Here is a 16,640-nt window from a genome sequence, read left to right as displayed (position 1 = left end):
GCTTCCAGCCCGTGGTTTGACTTCAGGCCTCCAGTCTCAAGAGACCGACACTCTGAGTTGCTGGAGAGAGAGTCAGCCTTCCCCCTTGCTTTCTGAATACCAAGACAAAAAAAAGTGCAGCACAGGAACAGGCCCTACATCCCTCCAAGCCTGCGCCGACCATGCTGCCCGTCTAACCTAAAACCTTCTGCACTTCCGGGGTCCGTATCCTTCTATTCCCATCCTATTAATGTATTTGTGAATACGCCCCTTAAATGACATTATCGCACCTGGTCCCACCACCTCCAGCAGCGAGTTTCACATACCCACTGCTCTCTGTGTGGGAAGAAAAAACTTCCCTCGCACATCTTCTCTAAACTTTGCCCTTCGCACCTTAAACCTATGTCCCTTAGTAATTGACTCTTCCACCCTGGGAAAAAACTTCTGACTATTCACTCTGTGTTCTGCTCATAATTCTGTGGACTTCTACCAGGTCGCCCATCAACCTTCGGCATTCTAATGAGAACAATCCAACTTTACTCCATTTGGAGTATTGTGAGCAGTTTTGGGCCCCGTATCTAAGGAAGGATGTGCTGGCCTTGGAAAGGTATAAGAGGAGGTTCACAAGAATGATGCCTGGAATTAAGAGCTTATCGTATGAGGAACGGTTGAGGACTCTGGGTCTGTACTCGTTGGAGTTCAGAAGGATGAAGCGGGGATCTCATTGAAATTTACCAAATTCTGTAAGTGGAGAGGATGTTTCCACTTGTAGGAAAAACTAGAACCAGAGGACACCATCTCAGACTAAAAGGCTGATCCTTTAAAACAGAGATAAGGAGGAATTTCTTCAGCCAGAGGGTGGTGAATCTGTGGAACTCTTTGCCGCAGAAGGCTGTGGAGGCCAAATACTGAGTGTCTTCAAGACAGAGTTAGATAGGTTCTTGATTAATGAGGGGATCAGGGGTTATGGGGAGAAGGCAGGAGAATAGGGATGAGACAATATCAGCCATGATTGAATGGCGGAGAAAACTCGGTGGGCCGAGTGGCCTAAATCTGCTCCTATGTCCTATGGTCTTAATGCCCTCCATACAAGGCAGCATCCTGGTAAACCTCTTCTGTACCCTCTCCAAAGCCTTCACATCCTTTTGGTAATGTGGCAACCAAAATTTGACACTGTATTCCAAGAGTTGCCTATCTTAGGTTCTTTACAGCTGCAACATGACTTGCCAATTTTTATACTCAATGCCCGACTACCTTCTCACCTGCATTACCACTTTCAGTGGCCTGGGGACCTGTACACCCACATCCCACTACCTTTCAATACTCTTCAGGGTTCTGCCATTTACTGTATATTTCCCACCTGTATTAGAACTTCCAGAATGCATTACCTCACATTTGTCCGGAATAAACCCCATCTGCCATCTTTCCGCCCAAATCTCCAACCGATCCATAGCCTCTAAAAGTCCTCATCGCTATCCGCAATCCCATTAACCTTTGTGTTATCCGCAAACTTACTAATCAGATCAGTTACATTTTCCTCAAAACCATTTATATATATTGCAAACAGCAAAGGTCCCAGCACTGATCCCTGCGGAACACCACTCGTCACAGCCCTCCATTCAGGAAAACACCCTTCCACTTCTACCCTCTGTCCTACATGACCCGAGCCAGTTCTGTATCCATCTTGGCAGCTCACCTCTGATCCCATCTGACTACACCTTCTGTACCAGTCTGCCATGAGGGACCTTTGGAGAGACTAACTTAGACGCACGGTAGCATTGTGGATAGCACAATTGCTTCACAGCTCCAGGGTCCCAGGTTCGATTCCAGCTTGGGTCACTGTCTGTGCGGAGTCTGCATATCCTCCCGTGTGTGCGTGGGTTTCCTCCTGGTGCTCTGGTTTCCTCCCAGTCCAAAGATGTGCAGGTTAGGTGGATTGGCAATGATAAATTGCCCTTAGTGTCCAAAATTGCCCTTAGTATTGGGTGGGGTTACTGGGTTATGGGGATAGGGTGGAGGTGTTGACCTTGGGGTATGGTGCTCTTTCCGAGAGCCGGTGCAGACTCGATGGGCCGAATGGCCTCCTTCTGCACTGTAAATGCTATGATGATAATCAGGCTGCCAGAATTAAAACTGAAACTAAACTGAAACCTTGGTACTCTGAAAAGCATTTCAGTGAGATCATATCCAATCACCACTTGTTATCAGCAGAGCACAGCCTTTAGGGCCAATTCATCGATCACCAGCCAAATTAATCAAAACGAGTCCGAGCCAATTATCATTGCTGCCCATCACTACTGCGTCAGTTTGAGACAGCACAGTTATCTCTGCTGCTGTTGAAATCCTCTGCTTTAATTAGAGGCACGGGCCACTTGCCTTAAAGACACAGGCCCATGAATCAAAAATGCAACAACAAAATAAAAGAAAGAGGAACTAAGAGAATAAACAGGAAGGACCCTTATGTTATCCTAAAACTATGACCTCTCATTCTAGATTTCTCCTCCATAGCAAGCATCTGATCCACATCTACTTTGTCAATACCTTTTATTCTCCTTTATTGCTTATTTAGATCTCCTCTCATTCATCGAAACACGAGAGAATGTAGGCCTAAACTACTCAATGTCTCTTCCCCTCTCCTGGTATCTCTGTCTCTCTGTCTCTCTCTCTCCCTCATTCTCTCTTGTGGGGACGGGATAGATCAAGGGTTTGCTGTTTACAAGGAGAAAATTTCCAGGTAGACAACGGAGATTGGGGGATTTGTTAAAGGAAGGGGAGTTTGTAATACAGGTCTTGTTGAGTGCCAGGGCCATTAGACAGATGGGCAAGAGCAAGGAGGTAAATAATACACAGGGTGCTATTGGAGAGGATGTGGAGAATATTATAATACAGGGGGTTATTCAGAGCCAGAGGAGTTAGTTGTTTATATGTTAATGTTTAAGGGAGGCATGGTGGCGGAGTGGTTAGCACTGCTGCCTTACGGCGCCGAGGTCCCAGGTGCGATCCCGGCTCTGGGTCACTGTCCATGTGGAGTTTGCAGATACTCCCCATGTCTGCATGTGTTTCGCCCCCACAACCCAAAAAGATGTGCAGGGTAGGTGGATTGGCCACGCTAAATTGCCCTGTAATTGGAAAAAATGAATTGGGTACTCTAAATTATTTTTTTTTAAATGTTAATGTTTAAAACGGTCTGAGTTTTCACATCCAAAACACTGGTGGTTATGTTCGAAGGAAGGGGAGAATTGATGGGGGTTCTCAGTTTAGAGGGAGCCAGGATTAGAAAGTGGATGTGGGGGGGGGGTGGATGCTGTGCCCAGGGATAAGTAAATTAGTCACTGTGAGGGATATTCACAGGGAGGGGGAATTAGTCAGGGTACATAAGAACTAGGAACAGGAGTAGGCAAATAATAAACTTTATTATTAATAAGAATAATCTTTAATATTGTCACAAGTAGGCTTACATTAACACTGCAACGAAGCTGCTACAGATGGTCCTAAAACTATGGTCTTTTTCCAGATTGCCTCACAAGAGGAAGCATCTGTTCTCGGTCTCTGAAGGTTGCCACTCAAGTGGACAGAGCCGTCAAGAAGGCGTATAGTGTGTTAGCGTTTATTAACGGGGGGCTTGAGTTTAAGAGCCGCGGGGTTATGCTGCAACTGTACATGACCCTGGTGAGACCACATTTGGAGCATATGTGCAGACCACATGTGCAGTTCCGGTCACCTCACTATAGGAAGGATGTTGAAGCATTGGAAAGGGTGCAAAGGAGATTTACCAGGATGCTGCCTGGTTTGCAGGATAGGTCTTATGAGGAAAGGTTGAGGGAGCGAGGGCTTTTCTCTTTAGAGCGGAGGAGGATGAGAGACCACTTAATAGAGGTTTATAAGATGACAAGGGGGATAGATAGAGTGGACTTTCAGAGACTATTTCCTCGGGTGGATGTAGCTGTTACAAGGGGGGCATAACTATAAGGTTCAGGGTGGGAGATATAGGAGGGATGTCCGAGGTAGGTTCTTTATTCAGAGAGTGGTTAGGGTGTGGAATGGACTGCCTGCTGTGATAGTGGAGTCCGACTTTTTAGGAACTTTCAAGCGGTTATTGGATAGGCACATGGAGCACACCAGAATGACGGAGTGGGATAGCTTGATCTTGGTTTCGGACAAGGCTCAGCACAACATCGAGGGCCGAAGGGCCTGTACTGTTCTATGTTCTATGTACTTTGTCAATGATCATCTTGCATAACTCAATTAGATCCCCTCTCATTCTCCTAAACAAGAGAGGTTATAGGCCTAAACTGTTCAGTCTCCCTTCATAAGACAAACCCCTCATTTCCGGAATAAATCTGGTAAACCTCCTCCAGTGCAACTTCCTAACTTCCTCCTTCCTCAAATAAGGGAACCAAAACTGGGCTCAATGCTCCAGCTGTGGTCAGACCAATGCCTTGTCCAGTTGCAAAAACACTTCCCTTCTTTTATAATCTGTTCCTTTAGCTATAAAGGCCAAAATTCCATTTGACTTCCTTATTACCTGTTTGCTCGTTTTCAAACACAAAAAACTCCGAGATCCCTCTGCACCGAAGCACTCTGAGGTTTCTCTCCATTTAGGTAATAAATTGCCGTTCCATGTTTCTGACCAAAATGGATAACCTGTTCTCTCTCCAGGTTCCCAGCTGAATTCTGACCTGCGGCACTTCCTCAAACAGGTGTTCAGTAAAGGCTCAGCAGACTTCGAACTGCAGGATCGAATTCGCCAGAACCTGTACATCCGGGTGGTGCCATGTAAGTACAGAGAGTGCCCCCAGAGAATGGCACAGCACCCACACAACAGGGTCATGGTACTGGATGGTGTTCGTGTCTAAACTAGTCACAACTTGGGAGTGAGAAATGGTGGGGATTGTGTTCCAGCGAGGGAGTGAAACATGGAGTGCAGTTTGATTTGGCTGTGTTTGGGGTATTGATAATTCATATTTGATGGCCATGATGTGGAGATGCCGGCGTTGGATTGGGGTGAGCACAGTAAGAAGTCTTACACCAGGTTAAAGTCCAACAGGTTTGTTTCAAACACTAGCTTTCGGAGCGCTGCTCCTTCCTCAGGTGATATTTGATGGGACATTGTTTTCATCGTAGAATCACAGACTCCCTACAGTGCAGGAGGCCGTTAGGCCCATCGAGTCTTCACTGACCCTCTGAAAGAGCAACCCCACCTAGACCCACTCTCCCGCCACCCCAGGACCCCACCTAACCTTTTGGGCACGAAGGGGTAATTTAACACGGCCAATCCACATAACCTGCACATCTTTGGACTGTGGGAGGAAACCGGAGCACCCGGAGGTAACCCACACAGATCAAGGTCGGAATTGAACCCGAGTCCCTGGCACTGTGAGGCAGCAGTACTCACCACTGTACCACCCAAACCCGCACCTCCGAAAAATTGAGCACCGTGACATTGGATCAACTAACCAAAGTCATGAGGCCTTTTTGCAATTTCATGGAAGCCGAGTGATTCTCTCAAAGGATGTGGGTGTCGCTGGCCGGGCCCCGCATTAATTGCCTGTCCCTAATTGCCCCTTGAGAGGGTGGTGGTGAGCTGTCGTCTTACTGCTGTCCATGTGGTGTAGGTGCACCCACTGTGCTGTTAGGGAGCAGGGTTCCAAGATTTTGACCCAGCGACAGTGAAGAAACAGCCGATATATTTCCAAGTCAGGGTTATTACGATCCTGGACCAGACCCCAACAATGGCTAGGATACTGGTCAGAGACCCCAATGTTTTATTTACATTTTTGTGAGACTGCGAGGAAAGGATACCAGGAGTGATTTCACGTAAATGCATTGATACCAGTTTGGAAAATTATATCCATTATATCACATCCACTGTTACTGTCCCTGGTAGAATCCTAGGACATGGGGATTTTTCTCTGCTGATATTAATTACCTTCATTTCCTCACTCCTTTCAGACCCGAGGCTATCGTCTATTTCTGATATGGAGCATGTGCTCTTGATTCTGTAGGCAAACACGGAATGGAATGGAATGGAGATGGCGGAACTTCTGGTCACTGCCGTTCACCCTGAACTCAATTGCAATTTGCATTTCCTTATTCCCCATGGTAATTTCTGCAGTCTCTGATTCTAAGGGGCTACATTTACTTTAGCTACTCTCCTTTTTTATATACTTTTTAAAGCTCTTTCGATATTTCCCACTGCTTCTTTACCTCCATGCCTTTTCGTCTATTTACCCAATCAACCATAGCCAGTTCTCCCTTCCTATCCTTGCGATTGGCTTTGGTCAAGTTTAAGTTTCTAATTTCTGATTGTGGTGTGTCACTTACAACTGAAGATGGAATTGAATGGTATTATGGTCACTATTTCCCAGAGGATCTTGCACCACAACATGCTAATTAACCCTGCTTCATTACACAATACTAGATCTAAAACAACTTATCCCCAGTCTGTTCCACAAAGTATTTCTGTAAGAAACTGTCACAAAAGCATTCTAAAGACTCACCTTCCAGGCCATTCTTACCAATTTGATTGGTCCAGCCTGTATTAAGGTTAAAGACACCCACATTTCCTTGGTTACATATCCAGTAATTTATTGTTAATGCCCTGTCCACTGCTACGACTACTGCTACCTATAAACTGCCCCCACCAGTGTTTTGTGACCCATGTTATTCCGATTTTGCACACATCCTGGTTCGACTTTATGACGTTCAGGGGTCAGAGCCTTCCTCGCTAATGTCCTTTTCATGTCATCCTTTATTATCAGGGCTATCTCTCTTCCTTTGCCATTCTGTCCATGTCTCCAAAATATTGTGTACACTGGAATATTTATTTCCCACCCTTACTCACCTTGTAACCATGTCTCTGTAATGTTGATTAGACCAAAACCATTTATCTTGATTTGTGCCACTGATTGTAAACGTGAATGCTGGGACCAGTTCAGAGAAGGTTTACCAGACTCGTACCAGGAATGAGTTGTCTTATGAAAGAGTTAGACAGGCCGGGTTGTATCCACTGGGAGTTTAGAACAGCAAGAGGTGACTCAAAACCTTTAGGATCCCTGAGGGTTGTTGACAGGGTGAATGTGGAGGGGATGATTCCTCTTGGAGAATCTAGAACTGGGGAAGAGCGGGGGGGTGAAAGGTTATCCTCTACCTTCTGTGGTAGAGGATTCAACAGGTTCAGAGTGAAGAAATTTCTCCTCATCTCAGTCCTAAATGGCCAACCCCTTGTTCTAGACCCCCCCCCCCTCCAGCCCAGCCAGAAGAAACAAAATCCCTGTATCCAGTCTGTTCAGCTCTGCCAGAGTTTTATACATTTCAACTAAATCCCTGTGGTGATGCGCATCAATGTAAATACCTGTAGGCTAGCTACACACTCGAGGGAGCACCAGAGACATCACACACACACACTCAACCAATAGATCAGTTAGATAGGACATGACCAATGGACATTCACGATACACACCGAAGTGACACGACCACAGAAGGGCATTACACCAACCCATATATAAAGGACACCACACACATGATCTGCCTCTTTCCAGTGGAAACAGTCAGTGAGTACAGACACAGGGTTGATTCAATATCACTCCAACCACGTGGATTGCAGCAACTGGTTAGTCAGTCTGGGTAGCTATAGTAGGATTAGCAGTAGTGTCGAACCTGAGTAATAGAAGTGTAAATAGTTTAATAAACGTGTTGAAGTTATCTCCACGTCTGAACCTTCCTTTGTCAAGTGCACCACAAGGAAGCCGCTTATGTTACACCTAGAGCAGAACAAATCATTGTACCAGCAGTGAACTGTTTCAATCCATATAGCCATACCTCAGCGTACAGTGACAACCAGCAATGCAATCCAGGTAAAATGTTCGAGATCCGTGTTCTGCAGCAGCTCCAGTGCCACGACGATCTCCGCGAAAACTGGCGGGCATTCCGGCAAATGTTTGAAATCTTCCTGTTAGCAGCCGACCTAGAAGACGTGGCCGATGCAGAAAAGACCGAGCTTCTGCTCACCATCGCCGGTGCCACAGGAGAAGAAATCTTTAAAAAGTTCAAGTTCTCCAAAGGGCAAAACAGGAGCGACTTCCAGGCAGTCATGGACAAATTTGGCAAATACTATGAGGAAAACACACTCCAACCAGCAAGAAAAGGTAAGAGAAGCACCAGTACTCACCACGAGGTCGAGATCATGGAGCAGAGAACAATTTTGATCGGCGGCCATCTTTCTAAAGGGACTGCACTTGCGCAGTTGCGCGAGAAGCGCACAGAATGGGAAGGTCCGTTTGCGCATGCGCGAGACGCCGCGCATGCACAATCACGAAAACGGCCCACGGTACAGGAACAGCAAACGCTTCCTACGTATGATGTCACATGCGTCATGACGTCAGAGGCCCCGGACCACGCCCATTTAAAGGGGATACGTCCCAAATCAAAGAAAAAATCTTTTAAAGCCGTAAAACAACCTTCTTTCGCCTGGAATGACAGCACAATGCCTCAAATTGAACCAGGAAATGAAATTAACCTCCGAAGAACCCTACAACAAGCAGTTACCTATGCCCAAACCGATGATTCTGACCTTGAATACTTCAAAACCGACCTTTATATTTTATCTGGACTTCGCGAGCCCAATGCCACCTCCGACGCAAACAATGATGATATGGTCCTAGAAGACAACGACTCAGACAAAGCTTTCACCTTGGGAGGCTACCCCAGTACCAAATCTGAACCGCAACTAGACGTGTTGCACATTGACGACACCGACGACGAGTTCTTCGGATTTGAGGATCTTCAGCCCAGCAGATATGACAGCCCGACTCGTGAGTGCAGGATTATACTGGGCCTGAAACCAAGAGACAGAGAGCGGTACAAGCCCACAGAGAGCGGCCTGCTGCCACACACAGCGTGGCCCACGCACCGCTCAGGGTTCATGACTCTACGAAAGAAGACACGCAAGACTCCACACCGCAGTCCTTGCATGAACAAGAAGTGACTCCAGTGTCACAAGCCTCCACAGCGAGCTCGTGGACTGACTCCACAATTGCAGAAACGCAAGACTCCAGAGCGCAGTCCTTGCATGAACAAGAAGTGACTCCAGTGTCACAAGCCTCCGCAGCGAGCTCGTGGACAGACTCCACGATAGAAGAAACGCAAAACTCCGACGCGCAGTCCTTGCAGGAACAAGACCATGAGGGTCTAGCAACCTCCTCTGACAAACTTGCGGCAGACGATGCAAGTCTGCCATGCTCAAGTAAACAGCAAGAAGACTATGACAGTCTACCACGCTCCAGTGCACAGCAGGACGACCATGACTGTCTATCATGCTACAGTGAAGAACAAAGCGACAATGACATCCAAGCCCAAATGAAGGACAACAGCAAGACAATGACAGTCCACCCACATTGTTTGCACCATCAGATGAAAACTATGACAATTTACCCAACCCAAGTGAACAACAAGCAGCTACTGAGGCTCTACCCACGGTATGTGAGACGAGTGACGACAGCATCCCACTTCCCATGCAAGATGTGCAAAGTGACAGACCTCAGTTAGTGTATACAGAGGCACTCGACGATCACTGTGAGACCACTGGTGACTCTGGTGACACCATGATACTTCCACCCTCATTCGCTCGAACCTCTCCACAAGTCAATGCATTCCTGCATGTTCCGACTCCAGACGTGCAGCTTCAAGAAATCTCAGCTGACTCCGGACGGGGAGCATCAACAAACCAACACTGACTCAGTTAAAACAGACCAGACTCCAGGTGGGGAGCAACCAAACGCCGACTCTGATTCACGTAAGCCGGACTTTACTCCAGACAGGCAGTGCCGCAACCTCAGTGATGGCACGCTCAGGGTGACAGCAGATGCCACAACGACAGGAGATGGATCACTTAACAATTACACTGGGTCAGTAATAACAAGCAGCGGCTACAGTCCAAGAGGAATACACCAATATTCACCACAGCTATATCCACACATTTTTTCCACACCAGCAGTACAGCCAATGACAGGTCATGCTGGACAAACCCAGTATTCAGGCATGCAGCAGCCAGCAGTCTATGCAGCATATTCTCAAACAGGCCAGCACTACGGATTGCCCACAAATGGAATCAAGACCGAAGGAGGACTACCGCAAGCGCAATCTGCACTACAGACTGGATGCCTTCGTTACAGCCCAGGATTTGCTGCACCACAGCCTGGCCAGACAGCATATTCCTATCAGATGCAAGGTTCTAGTTTCACACCATCACCAGGTATTTATGCGAGCAGCAATTCTGTTTCCAATTCGACAAGCTTCAACGGTTCTCAGCAGGATCACCCTTCCAGCACAGCACGTGGCCAGAACCAGTATGTACAGTCTTATCCAACTTCAACATATGGCACATCCATGACCTCGAATGATACTGTTGATGATACCTCTTCAACGTCAACACCTTATCAGCTACAAGATGCCATCCGACAGCACCATCACAAACATCGAAAAAGAAAGGGACTCCAAATCAGACAGCGATTTGACCACTTCTTGGTTCCTGTGGCACAGGGACGTTGATGGCGTTCATAACCAAGAGACACATTTGATCATGATGATTGATGGTTTTGGACTTATGATTTGGACTTATTGTTTAATCACTGTTCTCATAACCTGTATACACCTTAACCTAGCTACCTGTTTTTTGTTTAATTTTCTTAAAGTGTACAGAAAATACATAATATATAAAAAAAAGGGGGGATGTGGTGATGTGCATCGATGTAAATACATGTAGGCTAGCTAGACACTAGATGGAGGACCAGAGACATCACACACACACACACTCAGCCAATGGATCAGTTAGATAGGACACGACCAATGGACATTCACTTTTTAAAAAATATATATTTTATTGAAGTTTTCAAACACAATTTTTCCACCTTACAAATCACCATAAAAGATAACACAGTAACTAATAAGTAACATTATTTAAATAAAATAGTGAACTAACAAAGTAACAAAAAATAGTGCTCCCCCCCCCGGACTGCTGCTGCTGACGATCTATTTGCCCTTAACGTTCCGCAAGATAGTCAAGGAACGGTTGCCACCGCCTGGAGAACCCCTGAACCGATCCTCTCAACGCAAACTTCATCCGTTCCAGTTTTATAAACCCTGCCATATCGTTTATCCAGGCCTCCACGCCGGGGGGTTTCGCTTCCTTCCACATGAGTAAGATCCTTCGCCGGGCTACCAGGGACGCAAAGGCCAGAATATCAGCCTCTTTCGCCTCCTGCACTCCCGGCTCCTCCGCTACCCCAAATATAGCTAACCCCCAGCCTGGCTTGACCCGGACCTTCACCACCTTTGAAATCACTCTTGCCACTCCCCTCCAGTACTCATCCAGTGCCGGACACGACCAAAACATGTGTGTGTGGTTCGCCGGGCTTCCCAAACACCTCCCGCACCTGTCCTCCACTCCGAAGAACCTGCTCAGCCTTGCTCCCGTCATGTGTGCTCTGTGTAGAACCTTGAATTGTATCAGGCTAAGCCTGGCACACGAGGAAGAGAAATTTACCCTACTTAGGGCATCAGCCCACAGCCCCTCCTCAATCTCCTCCCCCAGCTCGTCTTCCCATTTTCCCTTCAGCTCCTCTACCAGCGCCTCCCCCTCCTCTCTCATCTCCTGATATATTTCGGACACTTTGCCCTCCCCGACCCGTACCCTGGAAATCACTCTATCCTGGATCCCTGTGTCGGGAGCAATGGAAATTCCCTCCCTGTTGCCTCGTAAACGCCCTCACTTGCATGTACCTAAAGATATTCCCCGGGGGCAACTCATACTTTTCCTCCAGCGCTCCCAGGCTCGCAAACTCCCCGTCAATAAACAAATCTCTCAATCTTCTAATTCCTGCCCGATGCCAGCTCTGGAACCCTCCGTCCATCCTTCCTGGGACAAACCTATGGTTGTTCCTGATCGGGGACCACACCGAGGCACCCGTCACACCCCTATGTCGCCTCCATTGCCCCCAGATCCTTAAGGTTGCCACTACCACTGGGTTTGTGGTATACCTTTTCGGGTTGAGCGGTAGCGGCGCCGTCACCAGCGCCTTTAGAGCCTATCCCCTTTACAGGACGCCATCTCCAGCCTCTTCCACGCCGCCCCCTCTCCCTCACTCATCCACTTGCGAACCATCGCCACATTGGCGGTCCAGTAATAATCCTCCAGATTCGGCAACGGCAGTCCCCCTCTGTCCCTGCTGCGCTGCAGGAACCCCCTCCTTACCCTCGGGGTCTTCCCTGCCCACACGAAACTCATCACACTCCTATCTATTTTCTTAAAAAAGGCCTTAGTGATCAAAATGGGGAGACATTGAAACACAAAAAGAAACCTTGGGAGGACCATCATCTTGACCGCCTGCACTCTGCCCGCCAGTGAGAGCGGCAGCATATCCCACCTCTTGAAATCCTCCTCCATCTGCTCCACCAGCCGCGTCAGATTGAGTTTGTGTAAAGTTCCCCAGCTCCTGGCTACCTGAATCCCCAAATATCGGAAACTCCTTTCCGCTCTCCTTAATGGCAGGGCGTCTATCCCTCTTCCCTGATCCCCGGGGTGTACTACAAAAAGCTCACTCTTCCCCATATTAAGCCTATATCCCGAAAAATCTCCCAACTCCCTCAATGTCTGCATAACCTCTGTCATCCCCTCCACTGGGTCCGTCACATACAGCAGTAGGTCATCTACGTAGAGTGACACTCGGTGTTCCTCTCCCCCTCTAACCACCCCCCTCCATTTCATAGAGTCTCTCAACGCTATGGCCAGTGGTTCAATTGCCAGTGCGAACAGTAATGGGGATAGGGGGCACCCCTGCCTTGTTCCCCTATGTAACCGAAAATACTCCGATCTCTGCCGATTTGTGACTTCACTTGCCACTGGGGCCCCATAGAGGAGTCTGACCCAACTGACAAACCCCTCCCCGAACCCAAACCTCCTCAACACCTCCCATAAATACTCCCACTCTACCCTATCAAATGTCTTCTCTGCATCCATCGCTGCCACTATCTCTGCCTCCCCCTCCGCTGGGGGCATCATTATCACCCCCAACAGCCATCGCACGTTGACATTCTATTGTCTCCCCTTTACAACCCCTGTCTGGTCTTCATGCACCACCCCCGGGACACAATCCTCGATCCTTGTCGCCAGCACTTTTGCCAGCAACTTGGCGTCTACATTCAGGAGCGAGATAGGCCTATATGACCCGCATTGCAGCGGGTCTTTATCTCGCTTCAGGATTAATGATATCGTCACCTCCGACATTGTCGGGGGTAGAGTCCCCCCTTCTCTGGCCTCGTTAAAGGTTCTTGCCAGCAGCGGGGCCAACAAGTCCACATATTTCCTATAAAATTCCACCGGGAATCTGCCTGGTCCCGGGGCCTTCCCTGCCTGCATGTTCCCCAGCCCTTTAGTCACCTCGTCCACCCCGATTGGCGCCCCCAGACCTGCCACCTCCTGCTCCTCCACCCTCGGGAACCTTAGTTGGTCCAAGAACTGTTGCATCCCCTCTTTTCCCTCCGGGGGTTGGGACCTATATAGCCTCTCATAAAAGGTCTTAAACACTTAATTTACCTTCCCTGCACTCCGCACCGTAGTTCCCGTTTCATCCCTAACTCCCCCTATTTCCCTCGCCGCTATCCTCTTACGAAGCTGGTGGGCCAGCAGCCGGCTCGCCTTTTCCCCATATTCGTATCTCATCCCCTGTGCCTTCCTCCACTGTGCCTCTGCCTTCCCTGTGGTCAGCAGGTCAAACTCCGTCTTAAGTCTTCGCCTCTCTCTAGAGATAGTCCTTCGTCCGGGGCCTCCGCATATCTTTTATCCACACTCAAAATCTCCCCCACTAATCTCTCCCTTTCTTTGCCCTCTTTTTTCTCCTTGTAAGCCCTAATGGAGATCAGCTCTCCCCTAACCACCGCCTTCAGCGCTTCCCATACTACCCCCACCTGGACCTCACCATCATCATTGGCCTCCAGGTACCTCTCAGTACATCCCCGCACCCTTCCACAGACCCCCTCATCCGCCAATAGTCCCACATCCAGTCGCCAGAGTGGGCGCTGTACCCTCTCCTCTCCTCGTTCCAGATCCACCCAGTGCGGGGCATGGTCTGAAACGGCTATGGCCGAATACTCCGTTCCTGCCACCCTCTAAATCAGTGCCCTGCTCAAAACAAAGAAATCTATCCGGGAGTATACCTTATGAACATGGGAGAAAAAGGAAAACTCTTTGGCCAACGGCCTAGCAAATCTCCACGGATCCACTCCCCCCATTTGCTCCATAAACCCCCTGAGCACCTTGGCCGCTGCCGGCCTTCTTCCGGTCCTGGATCTAGACCGATCTAACCCTGGATCCAGCACAGTATTGAAATCCCCCCCCCCCCATTACCAGGCTTCCTACCTCCAGGTCCGGGATACGTCCCAGCATCCGCTTCATAAATCCCGCGTCATCCCAGTTCGGGGTATATACATTTACCAGCACGACCTCCCTTCCCTGCAATCTACCACTCACCATCACATATCTACCACCGTTGTCCACCACTATATTCCTAGCCTCGAATGACACCCGTTTCCCCACCAATATCGCCACCCCTCTACTTTTCGCGTCCAACCCTGAGTGGAACACCTGTCCCAACCATCCTTTCCTTAACATACCCTGATCCGCCACCGTCCGATGCGTCTCCTGAAGCATGACCACGTCTGCCTTCAGTCCTTTTAAGACCAATGGACATTCACGATAAACAAGGAGGTGACACGACCACAGGAGGGCATTACACCAACCCATATATAAAGGACACCACACACATGATCTGCCTCTTTCCAGTGGAGACAGTCAGTGAGTACAGAGACAGGGTTGATTCAATATTACACCCACCACGTGGATTGCAGCAACTGGTTAGTCAGTCTGGGTAGCTATAGTAGGATTAGCAGTAGTGTTGAACCCGAGTAATAGAAGTGTAAATAGTTTAATAAACGTGTTGAAGTTATCTCCAGATCTGAACCTTCCTTTGTCAAGTGCACCACAAGGAAGCCGCTTATGTTACACCTACAACATAACAAATCAATCCCCTCTCATTCTCATGAACTCCAGTTCCCGGTGACCCAATCTCTCTTTGTGCAACAATGCTGACGCAAACAACTCCAATTCCCTCAGCAGAACATCCCTCCTGCTTTGGCCTATGTCGTCGGTTGCCACCCGGACCACGACAAGTGGATTCCCCCTCCCACTCCCAAGATCCCCTCCAGCTACGAGGACGTGTCCTCAATCCCGGCACTGGGCGGGCAAGACAACCTGAGTTCCCGGTCATGGCACGATGAGAATCATATCAATCCCCCACCCATCGACCATCATCATTTCCCCTCACTTGACCACACTGTCGTGACGAGTTTGCTTACCCCATCCTAACGAGCACCACGTTAGGGGCTGAGGCTCCTCCACCTCTACCGTATGACCATCAGACATAGGAGCAGAAGTAGGCCATTCAGCCCATCGAGTCTGCTTGCCCCATATGACGAGATCCCGACTGAAGAGAGGAACAGCTGGCGTGTAATGCAGAACAAGGCCAGCAAAGTGGGTTCGATTCCCGTACCAGCCTCCCCAAACAGGCGCCGGAATGTGGCGACTAGGGGCTTTTCAGTAACTTCATTGAAGCCTACTTGTAACAATAAGCGATTATTATAATTAGGAGAGAGATTAATTTAAACAGCCTTCTTTTTCCATTCACTATCCGTCTGCAAACCGAGGTGTTTTTGATTTCCCTTCCCCCCCCCCCACCCCCCCACACCTAATAATACCTATTTTACCTGGCCCTCCAGTTTGGGGTGATCCGATCTTCTCCAAATAATCCCACAGCAAACAGGTAAAATAAGAGGGTTGATTTATTTTACACACACACAAAACGCAGGAAAGCATTTGGTAACATCGTCCTTTCTTTTGCATTTCTACAAGAAAAGAGGCAAAGGGGAAAGAAAGGGGTCCAGGGCAAAGACCACCATCACAATAAGAGTTATCGTTTTACGTGATTCCAGAGTCCTGTAAGTCAATGTCCAATGAAGGTTCTTTCATGTGTCTTTGTTGGGATGAATTACTGTCCTTGGTCCGGGAACTCGATCACAGGTTGAAGATGCTGAAAAGTATTCTCTCTCCTGGAAATTAGTTTGCTCCATTGGTGAAACAGGATTCTTTCTGGAGGTCAGACTTCGGAGTGAGTTAGAGCTCAAAGGTAGGCCGCTAGCCTGGAGTCTGGTTTGCTCTTTGGAGGTCAAACCGTAACGTTGGAGGCAGGTGCCGTAACTCGAGTCCTGCTTCTCTTGGGAGGTTATAGCAGAGACCGACGATGGAGGGCGCAAACTGCTGAGTTGAAATGGTTCATCAGTTCCGGTCTCGGCCATGTGACAGGGCGGTTTCAAGCCGAGCCGTTAAACTAATGCTGCTCCCCCCCCCTGTTAAAACACAGGTTTTTGAACAGGTAACATCATATCATAGAATTTACAGTGCAGAAGGAGGCCATTCGGCCCATCGAGTCTGCACCGGCTCTTGGAAAGAGCACCCTACCCAAGGTCAACACCTCCACCCTATCCAGCAACCCCACCCAACAGGGCAATTTTGGACACTAAGGGCAATTTAGCATGACCAATCCACCTAACCT

General features: G+C 48.5%; 1 protein-coding gene across 1 annotated transcript in view; it reads left to right on the top strand.

The window, feature by feature from the left end:
- Positions 1 to 16,640, top strand: part of LOC140399459 (membrane-associated guanylate kinase, WW and PDZ domain-containing protein 3-like) — a 259,100-nt gene that overhangs the window by 21,376 nt on the left and 221,084 nt on the right. Inside the window, exon 3 of the mRNA XM_072489036.1 lies at positions 4,639 to 4,755. Within this exon, the coding sequence (XP_072345137.1) occupies positions 4,639 to 4,755 (117 nt within the window). The remainder of the gene's footprint in view (positions 1 to 4,638; positions 4,756 to 16,640) is intronic.

Source organism: Scyliorhinus torazame, chromosome 22 (genome assembly GCF_047496885.1).
Source record: "Scyliorhinus torazame isolate Kashiwa2021f chromosome 22, sScyTor2.1, whole genome shotgun sequence".
Lineage (NCBI taxonomy): Eukaryota > Metazoa > Chordata > Chondrichthyes > Carcharhiniformes > Scyliorhinidae > Scyliorhinus > Scyliorhinus torazame.
This window is presented reverse-complemented; position numbering and strand designations above follow the sequence as displayed.